Below are 24,037 nucleotides of genomic sequence, written 5' to 3'. Positions count from 1 at the left end.
ATTTCTTAATAATGTTACTTTTTATGTCTAAATCATGTTCTAATTTTGAGCTTATCTTGATAAATTCCATCCCAATCAAACACAAATCAACGCTATGTATTGTAAGTCTATGCCTAGTTTCTGTCAAACTACTTTCCTATTTTCACAATAGTTTTTTTTTCCTGTTATTTGTCAAAATACTGTATTTTTGCCCCAGTAGTTGGGATCTTTAAATTTATCAAATAGTCGATTAATATGATCATTGCTTCTGAATATAGTGTACCATTTATCAGCATCTTTATTTCTTATCCAGTACCAAATTGTCATGGAAATTAATATCTTTATCATATAGTTTGGATCCTGATATAGTTAAGCCCTTTTTCTTCCCATTTTTTCCAATAATATTCTTGACAATTGATATTCCTTGATATTCTTGTCAATTTGTTCCTCCAGATGAATTTTGTGGCGTTTTCCCCCCTAGTCCTACAATTCTTTGGTAGCTTGATAGGTATAGAACTCAATAAATAAATTAGATAATATTGCCACTTTAATTATATTGCCTCAGTCTACCCATGAACAATTAATATTTCTCTAATTGTTTAGAGCTGTCTTTATCTGTGTGTAGAGTGTTTTGTAGTGGTGTTCTTATACTTTGTATATGTTTCTTGACTGCTAGGATCCTAAGTACTTTATACTAACCATGGTTATTTTAAATGGAATTTTTCTTTTAATCTCTTCCTATTGAGATTAAAATATGCAGAAATGAAGATGATTTATATAATGAAGCTTTATTTATGTTCATATATTTTATATCCTCTAACATTGTTGAAATTGTTAATTATTTCTACTATATGATGATCAATTCTGATGGCCATGGCCCTCTTCACCAATGAGATGAACCAAATCAGTTCCAATAGAGCAGTAATGAATTGAACCAGCTACACCCAGCAAAAGAACTCTGGGAGATGACTATGAACCACTACATAGAATTCCCAATCCCTCTATCTTTGTCCACCTTCATTTTTGATTTCCTTCACAGGTTAATTGTACACTATTTCAAAGTCCATACAGCAAAATAACTGTATGGAGATGTATACATATATTGTATTTAATTTATACTTTAACATATTTAACATGTATTGATCAACCTGTCATCTGGGGGAGGAGGGGAGGGGAAGGAGGGGAAAAGTTGGAACAAAAGATTTTGCAATTGTCAATGCTGAAAAATTACCCATGTATATATCTTGTAAATAAAAAGCTATAATAAAAAATAAATTAAAAATAAATAAAAATTAAATTAAATTTAAAAAGAAATTGTTAATTGTTTCAATTAGTTTTTAGTTGATTTGGGATTCTCTTAGTAAACCATCATAACATCTACAAAAAGTGATAGTTTTGTTTCTTCTTTGAGAAGCTTATTCCTTCAAGTTATCTTTCTAGTCATGCTAGACTAGCATTTCTAGTACAGTATTGATTAAAATGGACATTCTTATTTTACCCTTATCTTATGGGAAAGACTTCTAATTTATCCCTGTTACAAATAATGCTTGCTCTTGCTTTTATTTTTTTTAAGCTTTTTCTTTTCAAAACATATGCACAGGTAATTTTTCAATATTGACCCTTGCATAGCCTTGTGTTTCAGATTTTCCCTTCCTCCCCCCCCAACTCCTTCCCCTAAACAGTAAGCAATCCAATATATGTTATACATGTTAAAATATGTTTAATCCAATATGTATAAACATATTTATACAATTCTCTTCTTGCACAAGAAAAATCAGATCAAAAAGGAAAGAAAATGAGTAAGAAAACAAAATGTAAGCAAACAACATCAAAAAGCATGAGAATGTTATGTTGTGATCCACGCTCAGTTCCCACAGTCCTCTCTCTGAATGTAGATGGCTCTCTTCATTTCAAGATCATTGGAGCTGTCATCAGTCATCTCATTGTTAAAAAGAGTCACATTAATCAGAATTGATGCCTCATACAATGATCTCCTGCTTCTGCTCATTTCACATAGCATCAATTCATGTAAGTCTCTCTGGGTTTCTCTGAAATCATCCTCCTGATCTTTTCTTACAGAACAATAATATTTCATTACATTCATATACCATAACTTATTTAGCCATTCTCCAACTGATGGGCATCCACTCAGTTTCTAGTTCCTTGTCTCTACGAAAAAGGCTGCCACATTTTTGCATATGTGGGTCCTTTTCCCTCCTTTAAGATCTCTTTGGGATGCAAGCCCAGTAAAAATACTACTGGATTAAAGAGTGTGCACAATTTGATAACTTTTTGAGCACAGTTTCAAATTGTTCTCCAGAATGGCTGGATCTGTTGACAGTTCCACCAACAATGCATTAGTGTCCCAGTTTTCCCACATTCCCTCCAATATTTGTCATTATCTTTTCCTGTCATCTTAGCCAATCCTAGAGGTATGTAGTGGTATCTCAGTTGTTCTCAGTTTTAGATAGATTTTATTTATCATCTTAATGAGAGGTCCATTATAAGTGCTATATTTTGCCAAAAAGCCTTTTTTACATTTATTGGAATAATTATATGATCAATTATGCTTATAGTTTTCTAATATTGAACCAGTCCTGTATTCTTGATATAAATGCAGCTTGATCATCATAAGATCTTTGGGATATGTTGTAGTCTTCTTGCTAGTATTTTATTTAAAATGTTTGCATTACATATTTAACATGTATAAGACTGCCTGCCATCTAGGGGAGGGGGTGGAGGGAGAGAGGGGAAAAATCGGAACAGAAGCGAGTGCAAGGGATAATGTTGTAAAAAAAATTACCCTGGCATGGATTCTGTCAATATAAAGTTATTATTAAATAAAATAAAATGTTTGCATTAACATTCATTAAGAAAATTTGTCAGGGGCAGTTAGGTGGTGCAGTGGACAGAGCACCTCCCTGAAGTCAGGACCTGAGTTCAAATATGATTTCAGACACTTAACATTTTTTTAGCTGTGTGAACCTGGGCAAGTCACTTAACCCCAATTGCCTCAGGGGAAAAAAAAGAAAAGAATATTTGTCTATAGCTTTCCTCCTCTGTTTTGTCATAGAAGAATTCTTCTTTACCTATTTTTTCAGGCAGTTTATATAGTATTGGAATTAATTATTTTTAAAATGTTTGGTAGAACTTGTATATCTATCTGATTGCATTTATTTCTTCTTCATTGGTTGTAAATTCACTTTTTTCATTTTCTATGCTGGTAATTTGGCTTTATATTTTTAAATCAACTTAGCCAATGAGTCAGTTCTTTTATTGTTTCAGGGGAAAAAACACAGTTCCTGATTTTATTATTCAATTTTTAAAAACTTTCACTTTTGTTAACCTCTCCTTTGATTTTTAGGAATTCTATTTTGGTGTTTAATTTGGACATTTTAACTTGTTATTTTTTTGTTGCATGTCCAATTTTTGCATTTTCTCTTTCTCTTTTTTATTGGTATAAATGTTTATGTACTTATTTGGCTTAATTCCACAATTTTTGGTATGTTGTCTCATTATCATTATTTTAAATGAAATTATTTGTATTTTCTATGATTTTTTTTCTTTGACCTATCATTCTTTAGGATTAAATTATTCATTTTCCAATTGCTTTTTAATCCATGTACCAAAAGCTTTTTATTGAACATAATTTTTATTGAAGTATGGTCAGAATAACATACTTTTTTTTTTGCATTTGTTTGTGATATTTTTATAACCTAATACATGGTCAGGTTTTATGAAGGTACCCTACACAGCTAAAGATTGGGTGTATTATTTTCTTTTCCCACTCATTATCCCTTAGAGGTCTATCACATCTAACTTTTCCAAAGTTCTATTCATCTCTTTAACTTCATGGACTTCCTCTCCATCTAGGATCTGTCTTCCTTAGCTACCCTAAAATGGAAAGGGTGGGGGAAGAATTACTGTGACTTTTTCTTGGTTTTCTTGATCAGAATTTGTTCCAGCACATTTTATAGGTTGTTTGGGAGAAATTTGAAGTATTCTGGGTCAGCTAGGCAAAAATTCTTCCTTTCACTAGCTTTCTTGACTCCACTTCTTCTTGAGATTCTAATCCTTTTTGATTCTTTTTAATCCTCCTTAATCCTTTCATATCCTCTTTAATTGTCCTCCATCTTGCTTTTCTTTCAACTCAGAAGTAAAACCTAAACCAATATCTGGGCCTAGAGATGAATATTTTTTTTTTTAATTTTCCTCAATTTTTCCTCCCTAAATTCAATCTCTCACCTTCTTCATTAGCCCAAAACTTTCCATGTCACCCACAATATTTCCTTCTCCTTATTCAGCTTAAATCATCTCTTTTCTTATTCCTTTCCTCACAACTTTCTCTCATAGAAGACAAAGTGAGTCCATCAATGCCCCTATGTTAACAAGACAGTTATTGAACATACTGTGGACACATTAATTTTTTTTAATATAGTAAACATGAAAAGGGCAAAAGTATTCCAACATGTGGCCTTTTGTGCAACCCTCTCATTAAATTCCTCTTGATTATCTTCTCTATTACATGGATAAATCCAGATAAATACAAAAAATTCTGAATATTGTGGAGAGGGAATAGGGGAAGAGTGGTATCTATAACTGGACTTCAGTTCTGCTCTACAAACAAGAGAAAGCTCATGAAAAATGATCTTACCAGTATTTGTCCAGCTAGCCTCTGTCCTTAGGTCTATATTGCTACTATGTCACTGTTTCTGCTCTTAGGTATATTTTGTCTCTCCAGGACCGCATTTTGGCTTCTGTTCACTCAAAATCTGTTGATTTTGGATTCTGTTCACTTCAAATTGAAGTGTGAGCCATACCAGTCCGAGTGACCCAACAGTCTATTCCATGAAAAAGCAGAGTGATATAGTAATTAGAATACTGGATTTGGAATCAGGAAGATATGGGTTCAAATATTACCCTACACATTGTCTAAGTATTTGAACCAAGGCAAGTCAATTAAATCTCACTGTGTATCAGTTTCTACATATTAAAAAATAATAATAATAAAGGAGTCGGACTTCATGGCCTTTGAGCTCTAAATCTATGACCCTATGATGTTAACTCACTCATGTTCTTCTACTCCCTGCCTCTTGGATGGCAATCCAGGAATCTGATGCTCAAGGTCAGCTGGTGCAGAATGACACACAAAACATTTTAGTCCCACTCTGAAAGATGGAGAGATTTGTTTTTAAGGACAAAGGAAAAAGAAATGAGAAACCTCATGGACAGATTTTATTACTTCCTGGTGCTTCACAATTTTATTTTTCCAATGGGAACTTTCTGGTGCCCTTATGCTCCCCAAATTGATGAAGATTGCAAAAACACCTGCAATCTATTATCTTTCTAAAAATAATTATAAATTGTTTGGGGTTCAGAATTTTATTTGCTTTTATTTCCTATTTTGGTGCTTGTGGTTGTGATCAAGGGGTTTTTTCCCTGTCAGAAATTACATGTCAAGTGGTGATTATGTGCCACATGAGACCCCGGGTACAGGCCTGATGGGAGCAGCACAATGGTATCTAGAGAGGACATTAGCAGTCCTGCAGTTTCAGTGGCCAGATGAGTTTACCTTCCATCCTTCAGTCCTATTTCCTAGCTGTATACACCGAACACATATATTTCCTACCCATGTTCACTTTTCCCACTGATAATGTTTTTTGTAGGAAAGCTCCCTTGCTTAAGGGAACACTGTCTTATCGCCACTTTTTTAGAGGGCATCCCACTACCTGTGTGTTCTAGGTCACAGATTTTACCATCCACATAATTTTTTTCCAGAGTATTGTTAGAGTTCTAGATACAGGAAACATCTTCATGTCTCCACCAAACCTTCTGGACTGCTCTGTTCCCCCAACGATGGACCAGTCCTTCCCAGATTTAGTTCCAGGGCTTTATTTATGGTATGTATATCCTGGTACCACTTTGCATTCAGATCCAAGACTTTGGAAATGTATGTACATTTACAAAATGATATACATGATAGATTACTAAACCTGAAATCAAGAGACCTGAATTCAAATTTATCCTGACACTTATTAACAGTGTGATTATGAGAAATCCTTTGCTTCCGATCCATAGAAACTTCACCTATAAATTAGGAATTTAATATTTATCCTGCCTACCTCACAGAGTATTACGAGGAAAAATCACTTAAAAAACCTTCAAAAGCACTGGGTAAATATGACAGATTAGGAAGGAAGCATTTGTTAAGTGCTTACTATAGACTAGGAAAGTGCTAAATGATTCGCAATTATTGCGATTTTGATTAGGTGCTACAGCCAGAGCATATGCATGTCTGTGTGTTTATAGAGACTTTGTGACTTTGTATGTTTAGAGAGACCTTGAATTTTTTTTCTCCTGCAAAGGATCAAAGTTCCCTGGCAGCAGTTGACTTCTGCACTATAGCCAAAGTCCAGGGCTCTGCACACATTGCTAGAGGAAATATAGAAATGCCAAATAGATATGAGCAGGAGGAGAGGTGGGGGTGGGGAGAGGATCTGTGTGCTAGATCATTTGCAAACAGGGGTTGGTTGGATAATGTTCCTGACCCCTGGGGATGATGCTGTGTTGGCAAGATTGCATGTGCATGCACATGCAATCCTTAGCATGACAAAGCATGATGTTTCACACATATAAAGCACATGTGATGGCTTTGTGCAGGAGCCAGAGTTGTATCTGCCCCCCAGAGTCATCTTTGCGCTAAACTGTTGATTGGTGGGTTTGTAGCTATTATATAAACATTACTTGTAGCAGCCTCCTTGTCTGGCAGATCATAACCTCTCCAAAGTCAGGAGCTCTTTTTTTTTTGCTTTCATTGATCTGTTCTTCACCCCAGAGCATGGGCACAGAGCCAAACTCCTGGGGGATGCCTATAAAAAGATGAGCAGCATGGAATGCCCGCTATGAGTTAGGGGAGAGTGGTGGTCGTGTGCACCCTAGATTAAGGGTGCCAGCTTTCACTGGGCATTGCACTGAGCATAGATCTCTCTTGCAGTTGCTGGAGGGTGAACCCTGTGCTCCCTTTGTATTTCCTGGGTTGGCCTCAAGGTGGCAGTATGTTCTCATGCCTGGGACAATGGATGGGATTTGGGGGTGGGGGTGGGGGGTTCAGGGAGGAGTAAGGAGGTGTCTTTTTTCTAAAGTCACAAAACCAAGCCTGGCAGGAAGCCCGAGTTGGCAGCTCTCCCTCTGCTTGCTGAAGGTGGAGGAGGGGAGACCCTGGGGCAGTACTGCAGTTAGGTACCTAGGACAGGTAACTAAGGTAGAACGGACACTGGGGGCTAAGAGTAGAAGAAAATGCAGGATGGTGAAGCAGGAAAAAGACTGGAGATCAATAAGGAGACCTATTTCTCTTCCCTTGGTAGAGAGCTAGTGGGCTACAGGTAGGGAATACAGTCAGGTGGTTTTTCTTTCTTATAAGGGAAGATCTAGGTGGAGGGGGTTATAACTATGGTGCTTTTAAAAAGGCGTTAGTAAAATATTTTTAAAAGAGAGAAAAAAGTATTTGACTCAGAAACACAAGAGAACTCATTTCATAGCCTATTTCAGACACTTAGTAGCTGTGTGACAATGGACAAACCAATTAAAGTCTCAGCCCATTTCCTTATCTGCAAAAGAAAAATTGAGGGTAATATCTACAGTAATTACATCAATTATTGGGAAGGTGATGAAAGTAAACTCTGTAAACTATATAGTCCTATGTAAATGACACATTGCATATAGATATATAGTCGATTTTTTAGAAAGAAAAAAGTATCAATTAAATTTAAAACACCCCCAAAAAAGCAGAAAGACTTTTTAAATGGTTAAGAGACAAGCAGGGAAAGTGTTGGTTTCAAGGGTAGTGTTTGTAGTACTTTGGTCGTTTCAGTCTCGTCCAAATCTTCATGAACCTATTTGGGGTATTCTTAGCAAATATATAGTAGTGGTCTGCCATTTTCTTCTTTAGCTCATTTTACAGATGAGAAAACTGAGGCAAGCAGGGGTAAGTGGCTTCTAAAAAGCCACTCAATGGCTTCTGAGTGCCCAAAGTCACTCAGTTAATAAGTGTCTGAGGCAACATTTGAATTCAGAAAGATAAGCCTTTCTGACTCCAAGCCCAGTGCTCTATTTATTGTGATATCTAGCTGCCCCCATTTTTTTAAAAAAAGAGTCAAACATAATAGAGATTCATAGTTTTATATACAATCCTCTTTTTTCCATTCTTTGTATGATATGTTTATTTTTATGCTTGTCAAATTCATCATTTAAAAATAGAAAATGTGTAGTCTAACATGTTTTAAATTAAGGAAGTATGGATTTAGGAATAAGGTTGAAGAGGGACTTGTCTGAAGCCTCAGAAAAAATGGCCAAGCCAAGATTAGAAGAATCTGTGTCAGATATGCCAAAAAAGACAGAGGCAGAAAAAGAAAAAATGGAGAGAGGAAAACAAACGTAAATCACTTAATTTTTCTGAGCCTCCTCTGTAAAATGGAGACCGAATCATATTTGTACCATCCACCTCACAGAGTTGTAGTGAAAGTGCTTTGTAAAATTTTACAAGTCCTATAGAAATTCAGTTAAACTGATGAGAAGCCAGGTGGGCCTTGGGAGAAATGGGTAATGGAGATCTTCCAAGGCAGTAAAAAGATAGGGGCAGGATAGATTATGGAGGAACACAGGCCATCCTGCTGAGGAAGAGGTTTATTTGGTACTCCAGGAAGGAAGACATTGCTTCTCAGAGGACTGCCCCATCTTTATGTCAGGACCATTCCTGCCAATGTTCCAGGTTCTAACTCTGGCACGGGCATTCTGGCTCCATTTCCTCAGCTTTGCTTTGTCTTTGGGGTTTTTGAGCTGCATCTTCCAGGGCAGAAAAACTCCTGAGAAACTTGTAGGGGAAAGGAGGGATATTGACTTTAGCTCCCCCATCTGACAGAATTATCCCCTATTCATCCTTGCTTTCCCTTCCCAGCTCTTCTCTTAAACCCCAGGAACACTTTCCTGGATGCACTCCTCCCCCCAGGCAGATAGGGGATAAGATCTGGGGCAGGGTGGGGAGGGGAAGGTTCTTGGATAGGATCTCAGTGAGGAGAGTTCTCTTAGGAGGGGGAATCTTGGGGACGGGCCTATGGGCTGTGGATTTACTTTCTTGGAGATAAGAAAGTGTATTCCAGAGTTTACCTGGCCTTGTCGGAAACGAAACACAGCAGCTCCTACCCCGAAGAGGAGGAGAAATAAAATGCCAAAGCTGAGGATAAGAGGGAGCTCTTTTCCTCCTTTCTGGGCTTTTGGATTCCTCTCAGATAGTTGGGCACCTGTAAGACAAGAAACAGTGAGAAGTGAAAGAGAAGAACGGGAGGTTATGGTAGTTGAAAGAGGGACAGGCTGGGAGAGGCAAAGTGGAGAACAGAATTTGGGGAAAAGAGCAAGACAGAAATGAGACTTCAGGGTAGGGAATCTGGAAGAGGGGTTCAGGATTTCTAGCCCAAGGTACCCTAGGATTTGGGGTCTCACACCTGTGCCCTGAAGCCCCAGGTTGTAAACTACAGCTCCATATTGTTGTGCCCCTTGATATACTTGGCATTGCCACCGGTCAACCTGTAGCTCTTCATCTCCCAGCTCTAACCAGGGACCTGGTGGATTTTCCAGAGTCTGGTTGTCCAAGGAGGTCCACTGGAGGTGCTCTTGCCCGAACACTGGGGTCACTTCACAAAGCAGCCCTTTTCTGGAACTTGAGGATCCAAAGGACTTAGCAGTCACTGTGGGAAATTGGGAGAAGGGTCATTTGGGGACCCTGACCTCCTTATTCTATTCTCATTCCCCTGCCATGTTCCCTCAATCTCACCACTCTCTAATTGTCCTATATTCCCCAAGGATCAGATGGGCAAGAGGAAGATTTGAGCCTGGATAAGACTAAATAGTAGTGTCATTTACAAAAATAAGGCGGTCTAGATGGGAAATGGGAGGGAAAGGAATTTTTTAAAATTTAATATGGGAATACTGAGTTTGAGGTTAATAACAGGACATCTAGGATATATCCAATAGGCAGCCAGTGAAAGCAAACTGAAGATCAGAAGACACATCAGCCAAAAATAACTCATTATACCTTGTATTGTTAGTTTTCAATCAGCAAACATTTTAATATGAAACTCCTATTTATCATGGCATGGAAATGCCCTAGAGTTCTTAACGACCAGACAAGCAAAGTCTTAGAGTATGGCTTATGATGAACTGTTTACTGTTTCAAGAACAAGACAACAACATTTGGAGATGTTTATCATCAATCCCATTCTCAAACACCATCTACTAGTATGAAAGGTGTTTATAAACTCTGGAAGTGGCAATAATTACGTATTCTCTAAGTACTGAAGTATCTTATCATTTCATAGGTCATCTCTTCAAATAGAATTCAATTCTTTTCAATTCAATTCAATACTTTTTGGTATCCCCCATGGCATGGTACCTCTACCAATAAATAATAAATGTTTATTACATGTCAGATTTTGTCTAGAAACACTGTTTTTTTTAAAGGATTCTTTTGCAGATATCAGAGTAACATCTTACATAATAATTTCTGCTATTCTTGCCAATGAATAAATGGATGAATGAATGAATGAATGAATGCATTCATGAATGAAAGAAATTCCTGATGATGTGCAATTATAGCATGTGATCACAAGGGAAGAGGGCAGTTGTCAGTGATTCTTCCCTGGAAAAGTAGAATAGAGCCAAGTCTTCTTGGAGCAACTTGGGAGAAAAAAGAAATCTGAGCAACTTTCTGGGCCAAAAAATGGTAGCCCAATTTCCTGAGTCAACTTGACGGAATTTCAGAATCAATAGTGTGAAAGCAAGAATTTTAGGGCCTGCCAATTATCACTAGTCAAATAGCTCTTTAATACTATGATTTTTTTCAACATTCCTTCCCTTAAAGCTTACTCTTTTTCTATAAATAAAAACCTTCTTCTGTAAATCTAGCCCCTGACACTAATTGTGTGATCCTGGGCAAGTCATTTAACTACTGCCTACCTCAGTTTTGTCAGTAAAAGGGACAAAAGTAACAGCACCTACCTCCCAAGGTTGTTGTGAAAAAGAAATGAGATACTATTTATAAAGCAATGAGTAGCACAGTGCCTGGTACATAATAGGTGCTTAATAAATGCTTGTTCCTTCCCTTCCTGTATCCTCTCCTCAAACCTCAACAGAGATTCTAGCTAGGCCTAGGTAGAAGGATGGCCAGATATGCAGAACAACTAAAGAATAATAAAGGGGAGAAAGGGAGTCCTGAAAGTACAGCAGGTGTTCAAACTACTTAGGTCAGATTCAGGAATATTTAACATAGGAAAAATTCAAGTGATCCTAGGGGTTTTTTTTTATTATTAATTAGTATTCCCCCAAACTTAGCACATAAATACTTGTTGGAATAGAGGATAGAGTACTGTGATCTTTGATCAGTGGATCAACATAGAAAGTTGTTACTGTTTTACAGTTCATCCTGAATCTATGGGTCCTATCTATAAAGAGGGGGTTTATAGAGTATATTCCTCCTCCCTTAGTAAATCAGTCTAGCTTTTACTACAGTTATTTTCTTGCAATTTCCATGTCTCATTGCTAAACATTTAAAAGCCCATTCCTCTTCCCTAGCCAAAGACTGAGAGAATCACTTAGCAGGTAAGACAAGATTTTTCCAAAGGTCTATGAGGCAGCTGGCACTTTTGGTACTTTATAAGGGCTAGGAAAGTAAGCAGAAGTGAACTGAAACCCTGAACACCCTGTTCAGCATCTCATGAGGATTTATTATTAAGTATATTTATGATTGACTATCCTGTCCACTGCCCGTCCTTCTCTAACTTCCAGAACCGTAGCCAGCCTGGACCTTTTCCCTGTTTTCTGACCTGTAATGACGGCTAAGGTGACCACAGCATTGAGCTGATGCCCTTGAAAACTGAGGCTGCAGTTGTAGGTGCCTGCTTGGGCTCTGCTCACATGGTCTAGCCTCAGGGCAAAGCTGCTTTTGTCATCTCCCGACACAAGGCAGCTGCCTCTGCCCCAAGGTAAGGTCCACTGGGCAATTAGCCCTGGCATAGTTCCTAGAGCAGGGCTGAGATGGCAGGGAAGCTCCACCTTTGATCCTTCTCCCACATACACTGTCTTCGGGGTTAGGGGCTCCAGACCTACGAAGAGGGCAGAATCCAATTTAAGGGCCAGCCACAGGGAGTGGGAAAGGTAATATAAAGATGCAGGGGGAGGGTATGGGGAGACATATGTGTTGAAAGTCAGTCTTGAAGAAGAGAGATTGGGGGGCTCAGATGAAAGAGAAAGTTCTCCCAGTCGGCAGTTATGGAGGAAAAGGTCTTCATACCTCCAGAGAGGGGGAGACAGGAACTAGAGATTGGGGGGCTGAGATGAAAGAGAAAGTTCTCCCAGTCAGGAGTTATGGAGAAAAAGGCCTTCATATCTCCAGAGAGGGGGAAACAGGGACTAGGGATTGGCGGGGCTGAGATGAAAGAGAAAGTTCTCCCAGTCAGGAGTTATGGAGAAAAAGGCCTTCATACCTCCAGAGAGGGGGAAACAGGGACTAGGGATTGGGGGGGGCTGAGATGAAAGAGAAAGTTCTCCCAGTTAGGAGTTATGGAGAAAAAGGCCTTCATACCTCCAGAGAGGGGGAAACAGGGACTAGGGATTGGGGGGGCTGAGATGAAAGAGAAAGTTCTCCTAGTCAGGAGTTATGGAGGAAAAGGCCTTCATACTTCCAGAGAAAGGAGACAGGAACTAGTAAGCAGAGGGGGATAACAGTACTGAGAAGTTTGGCAGCTGGGCTGGTAATAAAAAGGAGGGAGAAAGATTGAGCAGGAAGTAGGAGGAGCTGGAGGCTCCAAGGAGAAGCTTCTGGGAACCCTCAACCAATTCTGGCTTCTTATTGGGTGAAGAAAAGGATGAAAAACATTTGCCAAAGGAGTAGCACTCAGGGGATCATAATTACAAAGGAGAAGGCTCATGGAGGAAAAGCCTAGTGAGGTGAGCCAGAAAGAGGTTTACTAAGGCCAGGAAAGAATGATGCAAATAAGTCTAGAGGGATGAGTGCAGGGAGTGGGAGAAGCTGGCTTTGTCTCCAATGGGAATAAATGAGGAGGTAGAGAATAAAAGAAAAAGGAAGGTTATAGTGGAAAAGGAAAAGAAATTCTGAAAGAGGGGAGTGGAGGCTATAAGTTACCTAGGACTTTGAGGTGGTGAGTAATGGAGACGCTGAATCCATCTGGATAGACAACGCAGCAGTTCCAAGGCCCAGCATCTGAGAGAGTGACATGAGGCAAGAAGAGGAGGCTCCCGAGTGGGAAATGCTGGGAAGATGGGTTTATGGGTACCCGACCTCGAGACCAGAGAACAGCTTCCGGGAGGTCAGGACGAGTGAAAGAACAGTTCAGAAGGACCAGACCTGAGATCACAATGGGTCCCGGAGGGCTGGCAGTCACTATAAGGAGGTAGAGAAGACATTTTCACTCCCAGGATATTTCCACAAATACATTATCACAGTCTCATACTCTGAACCGTGCACCCAGCATCTAGCATGTGTCCTAGCACGTAGCAGGTATAGCTGATATATGGATTAAATCATATTTCTTGCCCATCACTTTCCTAGCCCACCCATAGGATCCTCCCTGTCCTTTCTCTCCTGCTACAAAGTATGGATAAATCATATTCCGGTCCCTCATTTTGGATGAGGAGTCTTAACTCCCTCCTGCACATTCTGAGTAGGAAGAAGATAATGATACAATGTCTCCACCAGTCTTCTCTTAATTTAGCTCACCTCTGACCCCACCCTCTTCTTCCTCTCCCCCAGAATTTTTTTTTCCTCTATGATGTGGTTTCAAGGTTGCTGGAGTGGGGGTGGGGAGTGATGCTGACAGTGAAGATTCCTCATAGGCTCCGTCAAATTTAAAGTTAGCCTTGGGAAATCATCCCAAGGTCCAATTTTAAGGTCAGGAAATTGAGGTCTAGGAAAGTTAACTGGTTTGCCTAAGACCATCTCAGCTAGCTAAGTGGCAGAGCCTGGGTTTGGCTATCAGGGTAGGAGACTCCAATCCCTGATCCTGGTCCCTCCCCTGTCTTTCCTGCCCCCAATCTCTTATTACCCCTTATCTCTTTCAACATTGCTCTGGATTACAGGATAGTCATGTGTCACCTCCCATAAAGGCAATAGCTGAGAGATCAGATTTACTTCCTATTAATACTTCTAGTTCATGTTCTTTATTATCTACATTCTTATTACCTAGGTCATGTTAGGCAAGTTACCTCTCAGTCCTCAGTTTTCTCATCCTCATAATGAGGGAGCTCAACTAGATCACCTCTAAGGACGGTAATAACTCTAAAATTATGATTTGTCCTGCCATTTCCTTAAAGACCCTGACCGGAAAGGTTCTCTCTCCGAATAAGCTCTAAGGAGGTTGTAGCCTCGTTCTTCCTTTCCTGGCCCCAGCTTCCCCAGTTCATTGTCTCCCTCTTACCTACCAGAGGCTTGACCAAAGCGAAGGCAAAGGTGACATCTCAAATCATCATTCTCAAATTGGACCCGGGCTCTGTACTCCCCAGCATCTGTGAGCCGAGCTGGATGGAGCCATAGTGAGAAGTCTCCCTGGTGGAGGCCGAGCCTTCCCAGTTGCAGCCTGGATTGTAGGGAGAGCCGAACACTCCGCAAACCACCTGGCCCCACCCTGAACACTGTGTACCATCTGGCCTGGGGGGTCCTGTGGAAGGGAAAAAGGACAGAGGAGCCAGGAAGAAAGAGAGAAATTATCTAAGAGAGGAGGGGTGATACCTAAATTATAAAGACAAGGATAAGGTTTGGGGTTGATGGGAAAGAAAAGGAAGAGAGATAAAGAAGAAATCACAGAAGCTTAGAGCTGGGATCCCTTAAAGATAATCTAATCCTTTCCTCTCATTTCACAGATGAGAAAACTAAAATGCAAAAGGGAAATGTCACAATCACCACATACTCATTCCAGTTCTTTTTCCGTTACAGTATATGAAGGAGGGGGAGAGTGATGGGGACAAGGAGACCCTAAGAGAAGTGATTAGATTGTTATTGAACAAAAGCAGTCCATAGGACGCTAGAATGGCAGGGGCCCATTTCTTGAGGAGAGCAATATTGAAATAGGTAGGGGGTAATAAGAGATTGGGGATAGGAAGTAGAATCCAGGCTACACACGCTAGAGCATCTCCAGGGGAGGGAAGGAATTAAAAAATAGGCAAGACCAGGCAAAAGAGAAAAGAAGGAGAACATGAGAGGAAATGACTGGAAAGTTTCGGAAGCTGAACAAAGGGCCTAGACGGGGGAATAAACTATGACAGACAGGGAGGAAAGGTGTAATTTGAGGGGGAAAGAGCTATCAGTATAGTATGATTTGAGTTGGGATTTAGATATTTGGGTTTCTGAGTTTGGGGTCCATACCTGTCCTGCCAGTGCTGCCAGGTGACAGTCACCTTCCAAATAAAACTATGCCCCCTAGAGAAGTTTTGTTGGATGCTTGAGAGGATGCAGGGGAGTTGAACAGGGAAACCCTCTTTGGCCCACACCACCTGGACTTCTTTGCTGGGCATTTGAGTCCCTGCTGTAGAAAAAGAGATGCTGGGGAAATTGAGGTAAAAACTGGGGACAGTGACTCCAAATTCCAGGTACAGGTAAATCTACCTGAGGAAAACTCTAGGACAACCCATTCAAAGTTGTGGAAGTCTCCAAGGAATCTTGTAGAGAATTCCATCCACCCAATCCCAAGTATACAGAGAGCAGCCCCTCTCTGCAGCTTACCTCTGGTAACCAGCAGCAGTAGCAGCAATTGGGTTAGGGATCTCACCTCCCACTGCATCTCTCCTTCAAGGAGGCCTGGATAGAGCCCTCCAGGAAAGAACAGGCTAGAGATGATAGGAGGGAGATGTAGGGAGGAAGAGGATGTCAGGAGGAAGATAGAGCCAGAGACCAGGTGGCAGGATATTGAGGTAGAGAGCAGGAAATAAGAAAAGAGAGAAATCAGGTGAGAGGAATTCAGAGGGGGTTGAAGGAATAAAGGCTAAAGAGAGAAGCGCTGGGATGGAGTACTTCTCTGATGTCCTGGCTTCCCAGTAGCAATGATAACTCCTCTGAGGACCCTGCCCCCTCACCTCCTCCTCTTTCTCCCCCACAGTCCCCACTTCCCCTCCCTATTGCCCCCCTCCTACCTCTTCTGGGGCTCACTGTTTCGATTCACATCGGAAAATGTGAGGGGGCTGATTCCCAGCAGCACCAATCCCCGCCCCTCCTGTTATTCTCCCCTTGTTTACTTCTTTCTGTCCTGGGTTCACCTCCCTCCCTAACCCCAAGGCTTCTCTCTGCCCTTCACTCCCCCACCCAAAGGCATTCCAAACCTGCCCTCATCTACACTTCCCTATTAGAATGCAATCTCCCTTAGAGAAGGGATGGTTTCATTCTTTGTACATATGTCCAGTACAATGCCTGACACATAGTAGATGCTTAACAAATACTTGTTGATGAATCGAACGACTGATTCACTCCCGTGTAAAGACCCTTCTTTGGTTATCATCCCTTTTCTTCATGTCTTTTGCCTATTTGCCTATTTTTCTCACCCCTACCCCTAGCTAGGATTTCTCCAAAATTTAATTCTCTGATCCATAAATAAATGTCACTTCCCCCTATGTTCCCAGGAAACAGGCAAATTGGGAATCAGCACTCTAGAGGAAGAGAGAGTACAATGACTGCCTCCCCTGCCCACCTGGTCTGCTACTAAGATCACAGCATTTAGAACAGGTGAGGATCTTAAGAAATAATGATCTAATCTTTCTATTTCGTAGATGAAGAAACTGAAACCCAGAGAATTTAAGTGTCCTGTCCAAGAAAAGTAGGAAATAGCAATTGGAATTTGAACCCATATCCTCTGCCTCCAAATCTGGTGTTCTGGTTAATGCATTGTTGCTGCATGTCTAGAGTTCTAGGGGAGGCCAGTGGGGTAAGGAAAGACCTTGAATGGAAAGATGAAGCCCGATGAGTCAAAATTGCCTCTTAAACCACCCCTCCTAATACCTCAGGTTTCTTTCATCCCAAGCTGGTCCTGAGCCAAGGAGAGGAGAAATGAGACCACATACGACAAAAAGATGCTAAGAAACAGTTGTAGAGGAAAAAAAACTTAAAGAGACAAATACAAGAAAAGATGAATTTCAAAAGAGAAAAAGAAGGGGCATTTAAAGAACAAGGAGAAGCCTTCTCAATTTGTTCTCCTATTCTCTTTCCCCAATCCAACTCAGATACAGAGGTGCACACACACACACACACACACACACACACACACACACACACACACTCCACCCAGAGTATCAGAATATAGTCTGAGAAATCCTGCCCTTTTCCGAGAGAAAATATTAATAATTAATTTTAATAATAAAAAAGTAATTCACACATCTGAAGGTTTATGTTTACAAAGGATGTTATACATGTTACTTTAATTGCTCGCAATAAACTCTAGAAGCAATTACTATTATTCTCATCTCACCCATGAACAAACTGAGGCTTCAGAAGGCAAATAAGAGCTAGAACTCACAGCTCCAAATCCTAACTCTTAGTGGAGCTACCTTTCCACCGCACCAGTGGCTAGGGAGATGGAGTAGCTCCAGAGGAAGACTCCGGGAGTTTCCATCGGCTTCTTAAACTTAGAGGATCCCAATGCCCAGTTCTCACCTTTGCCCCATACCCCTTTTCCTTGTGGCAATAAGCATATACTACTCCCCTCTCCCATTAGAGCTTCCGGTCTTAAGCCTTTTTTGTATTTGCCTGGGTCAGCAAAATTGCCAGTCTCGGTAGCTTTATGCTCCATTCGGCATTATGTCTTTGTGAACGTTGTATGTCAGTGCATATATAGGTATGTGAGGGAAGCAGGAAAGGGGAGGAAGAAGGGCATGGGAGAGGGAGGCAGAGGGCATGCCCAAGAAATCTTCAGATCTACTTCTTGTCGGACAGTGAAGAGGGCCCAGGTGTGTCAGCCCCTATCCTGGCCCTGGGATCTTCTTTTGATCAGGAAGTGGAAGAAGAAAGGCCGGGAAAATTGGTAGACAGCAATGTACAAAAGATTTCCCACATAATCCCTTTCTACTGTGGATATCCAGCACCTGTGTTTGGTGGGTCTCGCGTGTTTTTCAAGTGTACAGATAGATCCAATGGGGGGGGGGAAGAATTAGGGGAAGGAGGATGGTTATTTCATTGTCCATGAGGAGAGGAAGACCCCCCCCAAGACCAAAATTGTACCTTTGTTCCACCCCACATACACACACACACACACACACTTGTCAGCCGGGAGAAGAAGGAGGCAGGTTAAAAACAGAAGCGCGACCATTTCTTTATTAAATTATACAAAAAGGATAAAGGGGAGAGGGGGCAGCTGTGGGGCTCAGCCCCAACCCCAGCCTGGTGCTGTGAGGGGGTGGGGAATCTGAGGGAGATCCAGGGATCAGGCAGGGAGAGTGGGAGAGAAGGCAGAAGGGGAGATTTAGGAATGTGGAAAGGGGTAGAATTGGATTTTGAAGAATCAACTGGGGGATGGGAAGAGATATGAGGATATGGAAAAGAAGAGTAGTCTGGGGATCAGCTGGGAAGCTCAGGGATGGGGAATGTTCAGGAGGTGAAGGAATGGAGAGGTAAAAATTGGAATACCTGGAAAGGGAACAGTAAGAAGGCTGGGGAGAATAGGAGGGGGACAGCTCTGGGGAGGAATCCAGAACAGGGAGCCAGGTGAAAGGCCGCTGCACTTATCCCTCCCCATCTCACTTCCAGGCCCATGGGGTCCTCCCCACCCTCAGCCCAGACGACTGAGGCTCACACCGATGCCCCGTTTTCTGTCTTCTGCCTTTTAGGATCGGCTTCATCCTGCAGAGGGAAAAAGGATCTACATGAATGCAAAAGAAGCAGGATTTTCTTCTAGTCCCAGCTCTGTCCCATACTCCAGAGAATCTTGGTTCAGACTTGAAAAGGGCCCCAGGATCTGTCATTTCCCCCTCCAATCCCTGGACCCAGCCCCAACCTCATCCTCAGCAGCTCTCTTCAGTGCGGGCCCTTCGTCATCATCTTCCTCTTCTTCCTCATCTGTGAAGCCAGAAATTGGTCACTGTGGAGGGGCAAAGGTCATCTCCAGAGACCACTGGAAGTTGCCCCTGACCCTTGCTTCAGTTCTTCAACTCTGACTTGATTCTACTTCCATCGACCCCCATCATCCCCGACACTCTTTGATCTCACCTTCCTCCTCACCCTCATCATCATCTTCTCCATCCTCTGCAGTCTCCTCCTCCTCCTCTTCAGCTCCATTCTCCTCCTCCTATGAGTATCAGAAAACAAGATCACATTGGTTGGGCATGTACCCAATAGATTAGTCCCGGAGATGGGGGGAAGGTAGATAAAAAGGTTTCTCGGGCAATAGCTCCCCCAACAGTACTAGGTTTCCTAGTGGCTCACGATCCTCTCCTCCCTTCTGTACCTCTACCACGTCTTTCTTCCTCTCTTTCCGACTAGTCTTCTCTTCTACTTTTTCTTTCTTCTCCTTCAGGTCCTGTGGAAAGGGGAACAAACAGATCGTCTGTCTTACCATAAAAGTGAATTGCCTTGAGATCACTGTCCCGTTCTCCCTTGCCCCCAACATCAAGCAGAAAGCCTAGAGGGCATTAGTACAGTGTGACAAAGCACCCAGTGCCCCTTCATGTGGGACAGGAAAGGTGCCAAGTTTTACTCTAGATAAACTCCTCCTGGAAGGCCAAATGTGGGAAAGGGAGCGAGAAGAAACAGAAGACCACCACCTTGGTGGCTTGCTGATTGCCACCTCCCTGAACACCCCCACCCCCACTCCCACCCCCACTTTGAGTGGCTGAAAAGCTCAGCTCAGCAAAGCAAATCCCTTCCATCTGCTCTGGCCCTTAATGCCCCACCCCCTCCCAATGTCCCTCCTCCTCCGCCCGGCCCCCTCCCACTGCCCACCCCTCCGCCTTTTGTCTACCTCTGGGGCCTCTATCTGCATGTTTTCTCTTGAGCATCGATCCCCTCTAACCCCCTCTTCCCCCCCACCTCACAGCCTCCCCCAGCTTCTCTCCCTTTTGGTCTCTTCCTTTGTCGCTGTGTCTCTGTCTCTGTGTCTCCTTTTCATGCTGGGTATTCCGCTAGACATTCTACCCGAACAGAAGCAGCACTCCACTAGTGCCCTCCTCAGCGCCCCAACTCGTGTATGCTAGGTCCCAAAGTGGGTCACAAGGTCAAGTGTCTTTCCCTGACTCCAGTCTCTCCTTCCTTCGGCAAAGTTCTTGGGGGAAAGGGGGGTTAGGGTAGGAGGTCAAGTGGGGGATGGGTACGGGATGGGGAAAGAAAAGGGGAGAGAAAAAAAGAATGGGATGCAGAGAAGACATAGTGCAATAAAAAGATAGGTAGCTTATGGCCCAAGGCCAGGGAACAAGTCTGGGGTGGTCTAAGAATACAGATGGGGGTGGGGGTGGGAGGGAGCCTAGCTTAGGCTCACACTTCCATTACCTACTGTCTTTTTTACCCCAGAGACTCAGCACTCTTCTTTGGCCAGTCCCTGCTCCAAGTCCCCTGGAAGTGACTCTCTTTAGAAGAGTAAGAATGAATACTCATTAAGTCCTCCCTCTTTCACCCTCTTCCAACTATGAGGGTATTTTTTTTTGGCATCCCTTTAATTTTCTGTGATCAGTTCTGTGTGTCTCAGATTCCACACATGTTTACTTCATTCTGTCTATGAGTAGGTCACTCTGTATGTCCCCATTCTGAAAGGAAGATTAGAAGGGGGGCCTAGTGAGAGTGTTACATTTGATTGGTCTATAGAGACTCTCTTCCTCTCTCCATGAGGAAGCACCTACCCTTTCCTTCTGTTCTTTAGTCTGGCTCCCTTAATATCCTGCTTCTTTACCCCCATTTCCCAGCCACATGGTCTGTAGGTCATTTCTTCCACCTCTTGTTCTTTTCCCTAGGGACAGGGATGGTCTTTCATCCTAGTGTCAGAAAGCTGAGATTCTGGTCCAGGCTCTCTCATACTATTTCACTGGGAGGCCCTGAGCCTCTTTAGGCTATGGTCTGAGTTTCCCATCTGGGTCAGGGGAGATAAGGGAGGAAGGAAGGGGGGAAAGAGCTACAAAGTGCCAGAGGAGGCCAAAGTCCATCGGGCTGAGTCCTCTCCTCCTGTCACCCCTGCCTGGCTTGGTCACTGTCTGTCCCTGGCTTTTTTTTCCCTCCCCCCAAGAGGGGTAAAAGGCCCTAGTGCTACTAAGCTTTTTCCGTGCCAAGCATTCTCTGGCCTCATTTACACACTTCTACCCAAACACTGACACAGACAGACACTGATTCAAATACACACACAGAACCAAAGAGAAGTACCCAAGCTATAGTATACACAGAGACACATGGCCTGGTGTTTGGACATCTTCACACGATATGCACCGAGCCCACAAACAGCACAACAAAGACACTGTGCATTCATGACCTCTCCTCCTCCTCCTCCCCCGCCCCCAGCCCCGTCGTGGCTCTGGAATCCCAGATTTACAGCTTCGAATGCCGCTTAGAGCTATTCCAACTTCTTCCCGTTACTGGCTCCGAGAGAACCACTTGGGCCAAGGTCACCCAACTAGGGAGCGAATGGAGACTAAAGCAGAACTCGGTCTCCTAATTCCTAGTTCAGAGTTCTTTCCCCTATAACAAGCGGCCTTTGATGCGTCCCGATACGTTCCCGCACTAACACCGTCAGAGCCACAATCACTTCACACAGAGGTACATAACCCGGGGTTAGTTTTATATAAAACACCTAACTCCGTCACATGCCGTCACGCATAGTGTACTTTGTTAGAATCCCCTGAACACAGAAGCAAAAGAATCTAAGAGACCAAGGACAGAAACACACACACTCTTCCCTCCCTCCCCCACTGTCTTTAATCCCATTGGTTCTGCCTCCTTTTCTTTGCCAAGCCTCAGGGAGGCCTCCACCCCCAGCTCTTCAGGCTCCCAGGTCCCCAGTTCTTGGCTTCCAGCCTCTAAACCTTGGCCCCATTAATTTCCAAATCGGCCCTCTGACAGGACTCGGCAAGCTCCGATGAGAGAAGGAAAGGAAGACTAGAAGAGAGGAAGTTGTAACGGAATGCAGGGTAGGGGCGAAGGGATGGCGTGCCAGATTTAACCTCTCCTTCGTTCTTCCCTTTTTGCCCAAGGTATCCACATCCCTTCGAAATGGGGACGGGTTCGATGGTGAGAAGAGAAAGCTGAGGGCTAGCTGCGGGAGACAAATGGACACAGAAGGAAGGGAAGAGAAGGAAGACCGAAAACGGACAGGCAAGGGCTTTCGCCTCTGGAAGGAAGGAACGGGGGGAGGGGGGTTGCGTGGGGGGGGGGGGAGCGGCCCCTCGAGGCTCCTGATCCGTAAGTGGATCTCAAACCTCTTACCGGGAGTCAAGGTGAGGACGGACCAAGAAGAGTAGAGACTAAGGAGCCGGACGCGAGGTGAAAGAAAAAGTGAGAATGAGCGGGGGCACGAAGGAGAAAATGGCCAGGTCAAGGAGGGGCAGCCGGGGGAGACAAGTGGGGACTTTGGGGTCTTCGGCTGGCAAAGCAGCCGTAGTGGCGGCGGACGGAGAAGCTAGAGGGCGCTGGCGGGAGCCGAGGGGACCCGGGGTATGGAGAGCCAGGCTCCCGAGCGGGCGGCGGGGGAGGGTGCCCATGGCACAATCCAGAAGCTGTTCGGGAGCCGAGGGGAGTCGGGGAAGGAGAGAGGGGAGAGAGGCAGCGCGAGATGCGGATAGAGGGAGGGGGCGGCGGAGGGCGCACGGAGGCGGCGGATCCGCGGACCCCGAGGTGACAGGGCTCAGCTCCCCGCGCCCCCAGTACCTTGGCGCTGAGCTCAGGCGCTGTCTCCACGCTCTTCTCCGACATGGTGCCGGGGCCGGGGCGGGCAGGGAGCCGGGGTCCCGGATCCCGGGAAAAGGGAGCCCCTGGACGGCTTGGGGGGGGGATGTCCGGTGGCGGCGACTGCGCGCTCTGCAAGCTCCGAACCCCCGAACGAGGACGGAGGGCGGGGTGGGGCGGGGGAGGGTCTGGACCGGAGACCCGCAGAGAGCTGTCCTTCCTTCAGCCCGCAGGTGCACGGCTTTCGGTCCCCAGGTCCCTAAGCTCGTCGCCCCCGCACCAGCAGAGCCGCCGCCGACCAGCCGCTGCCGCCCACGGCCAGGGAACCCGCTTATAAGGCGGCGCTGCCCGACGGGAGGGGCTTCCCAGGGGTGGGGCAGGCGGGAGCTGGGAGGAGAGGGGAGGAAAGGGAAGGCAAGGCTAGGAAAGGAAAGGGGAGGGGAGGGAGATGTAAGAGGAGGTTGGAGAGGTGGGGATAGGAGGATGGAAATAAGGGGAGGAGGAGAGGGGAGAGGGACAGAGAAAGAAGAAATCGAGAGAGAAGACCGACGCACAGGGAAAGAAGAGACAGAAGACAGAGGGAAGTGGGAGAGAATGATAAAAGGAGAAGGCAGGGAGAGACAAAGAGTCAAAAGTCATACAGGGAGAGCGAGCGGAGACTGAAACTGGAGAAAGGATGAAGCCGAGGGAATGAAGGGAAAGGAGAAAAAGGAGTGGAGAAGGGGTGGGGCTCGTTAGGTGGGCTCTCTCCAGATTTCGGATTTGGATTTCGGAGGCAGTTCTTTAGCAATGGGCTAAGAGAGAAGGCCAGAGGACGCGACAACCTTTCGTTTCAAATATATTTATTATCAAACGTTAATCAGGAAAATAGTTTCCATTTTCAATAATTTGAACAAAAAGTATTCAAATCAATGCATTATCAAATGAGATCATCAAAGTAAAGTGCTTTGCAAATCTTGAAGTGCTGACATTGATACGTGACCTGTCATTGTTGATATTATTACCACCCAAAAAGCTTTAGAAGAGAGGCCCCTAGAGCCAAGCTGGGTGGGGGCAAGTGGGAAGAACAAGGCAAGTATTTGACGGCTATGGCAAGGGATCAAAGGCCTGAGAACAGAGGAGGAAAGAGCTTCTCCCAAACTTAACTTCCTGAGCCTG

The 24,037-nt window shown here is 43.8% G+C and overlaps 2 protein-coding genes across 3 annotated transcripts; both read right to left on the bottom strand.

The window, feature by feature from the left end:
- Positions 1 to 8,140: 8,140 nt before the first annotated feature.
- LAG3 (lymphocyte activating 3) lies at positions 8,141 to 16,094 on the bottom strand. The gene is made up of 8 exons (XM_051961043.1): positions 15,764 to 16,094; positions 15,407 to 15,566; positions 14,467 to 14,702; positions 13,172 to 13,429; positions 11,853 to 12,131; positions 9,477 to 9,719; positions 9,142 to 9,275; positions 8,141 to 8,848 (listed from the first exon to the last, which is right to left on the bottom strand). Exons 1-8 carry the CDS (start codon positions 15,819 to 15,821, stop codon positions 8,750 to 8,752), a joined length of 1,467 nt encoding a protein of 488 aa, XP_051817003.1. The 5' UTR covers positions 15,822 to 16,094; the 3' UTR covers positions 8,141 to 8,749.
- A 2,216-nt stretch (positions 16,095 to 18,310) lies between these two features.
- PTMS (parathymosin) lies at positions 18,311 to 23,206 on the bottom strand. 2 transcript variants are annotated; one of them, XM_052000211.1, is made up of 5 exons: positions 22,862 to 23,206; positions 19,467 to 19,538; positions 19,241 to 19,307; positions 19,017 to 19,078; positions 18,311 to 18,862 (listed from the first exon to the last, which is right to left on the bottom strand). In XM_052000211.1, exons 1-5 carry the CDS (start codon positions 22,904 to 22,906, stop codon positions 18,812 to 18,814), a joined length of 297 nt encoding a protein of 98 aa, XP_051856171.1. In that variant the 5' UTR covers positions 22,907 to 23,206; the 3' UTR covers positions 18,311 to 18,811. The 2 variants fall into 2 exon arrangements, with proteins under 2 accessions (XP_051856171.1, XP_051856170.1); XM_052000210.1 differs by having other exon boundaries at positions 19,229 to 19,307; positions 22,862 to 23,199.
- Positions 23,207 to 24,037: the final 831 nt, after the last annotated feature.

The sequence above is a fragment of the Antechinus flavipes genome, chromosome 5, assembly GCF_016432865.1.
Source record: "Antechinus flavipes isolate AdamAnt ecotype Samford, QLD, Australia chromosome 5, AdamAnt_v2, whole genome shotgun sequence".
In the NCBI taxonomy this organism is placed as follows: Eukaryota; Metazoa; Chordata; class Mammalia; order Dasyuromorphia; family Dasyuridae; genus Antechinus; species Antechinus flavipes.
The sequence above is the reverse complement of the archived record's forward strand: the minus strand, read 5'-3'. Positions and strand labels throughout refer to the sequence as shown.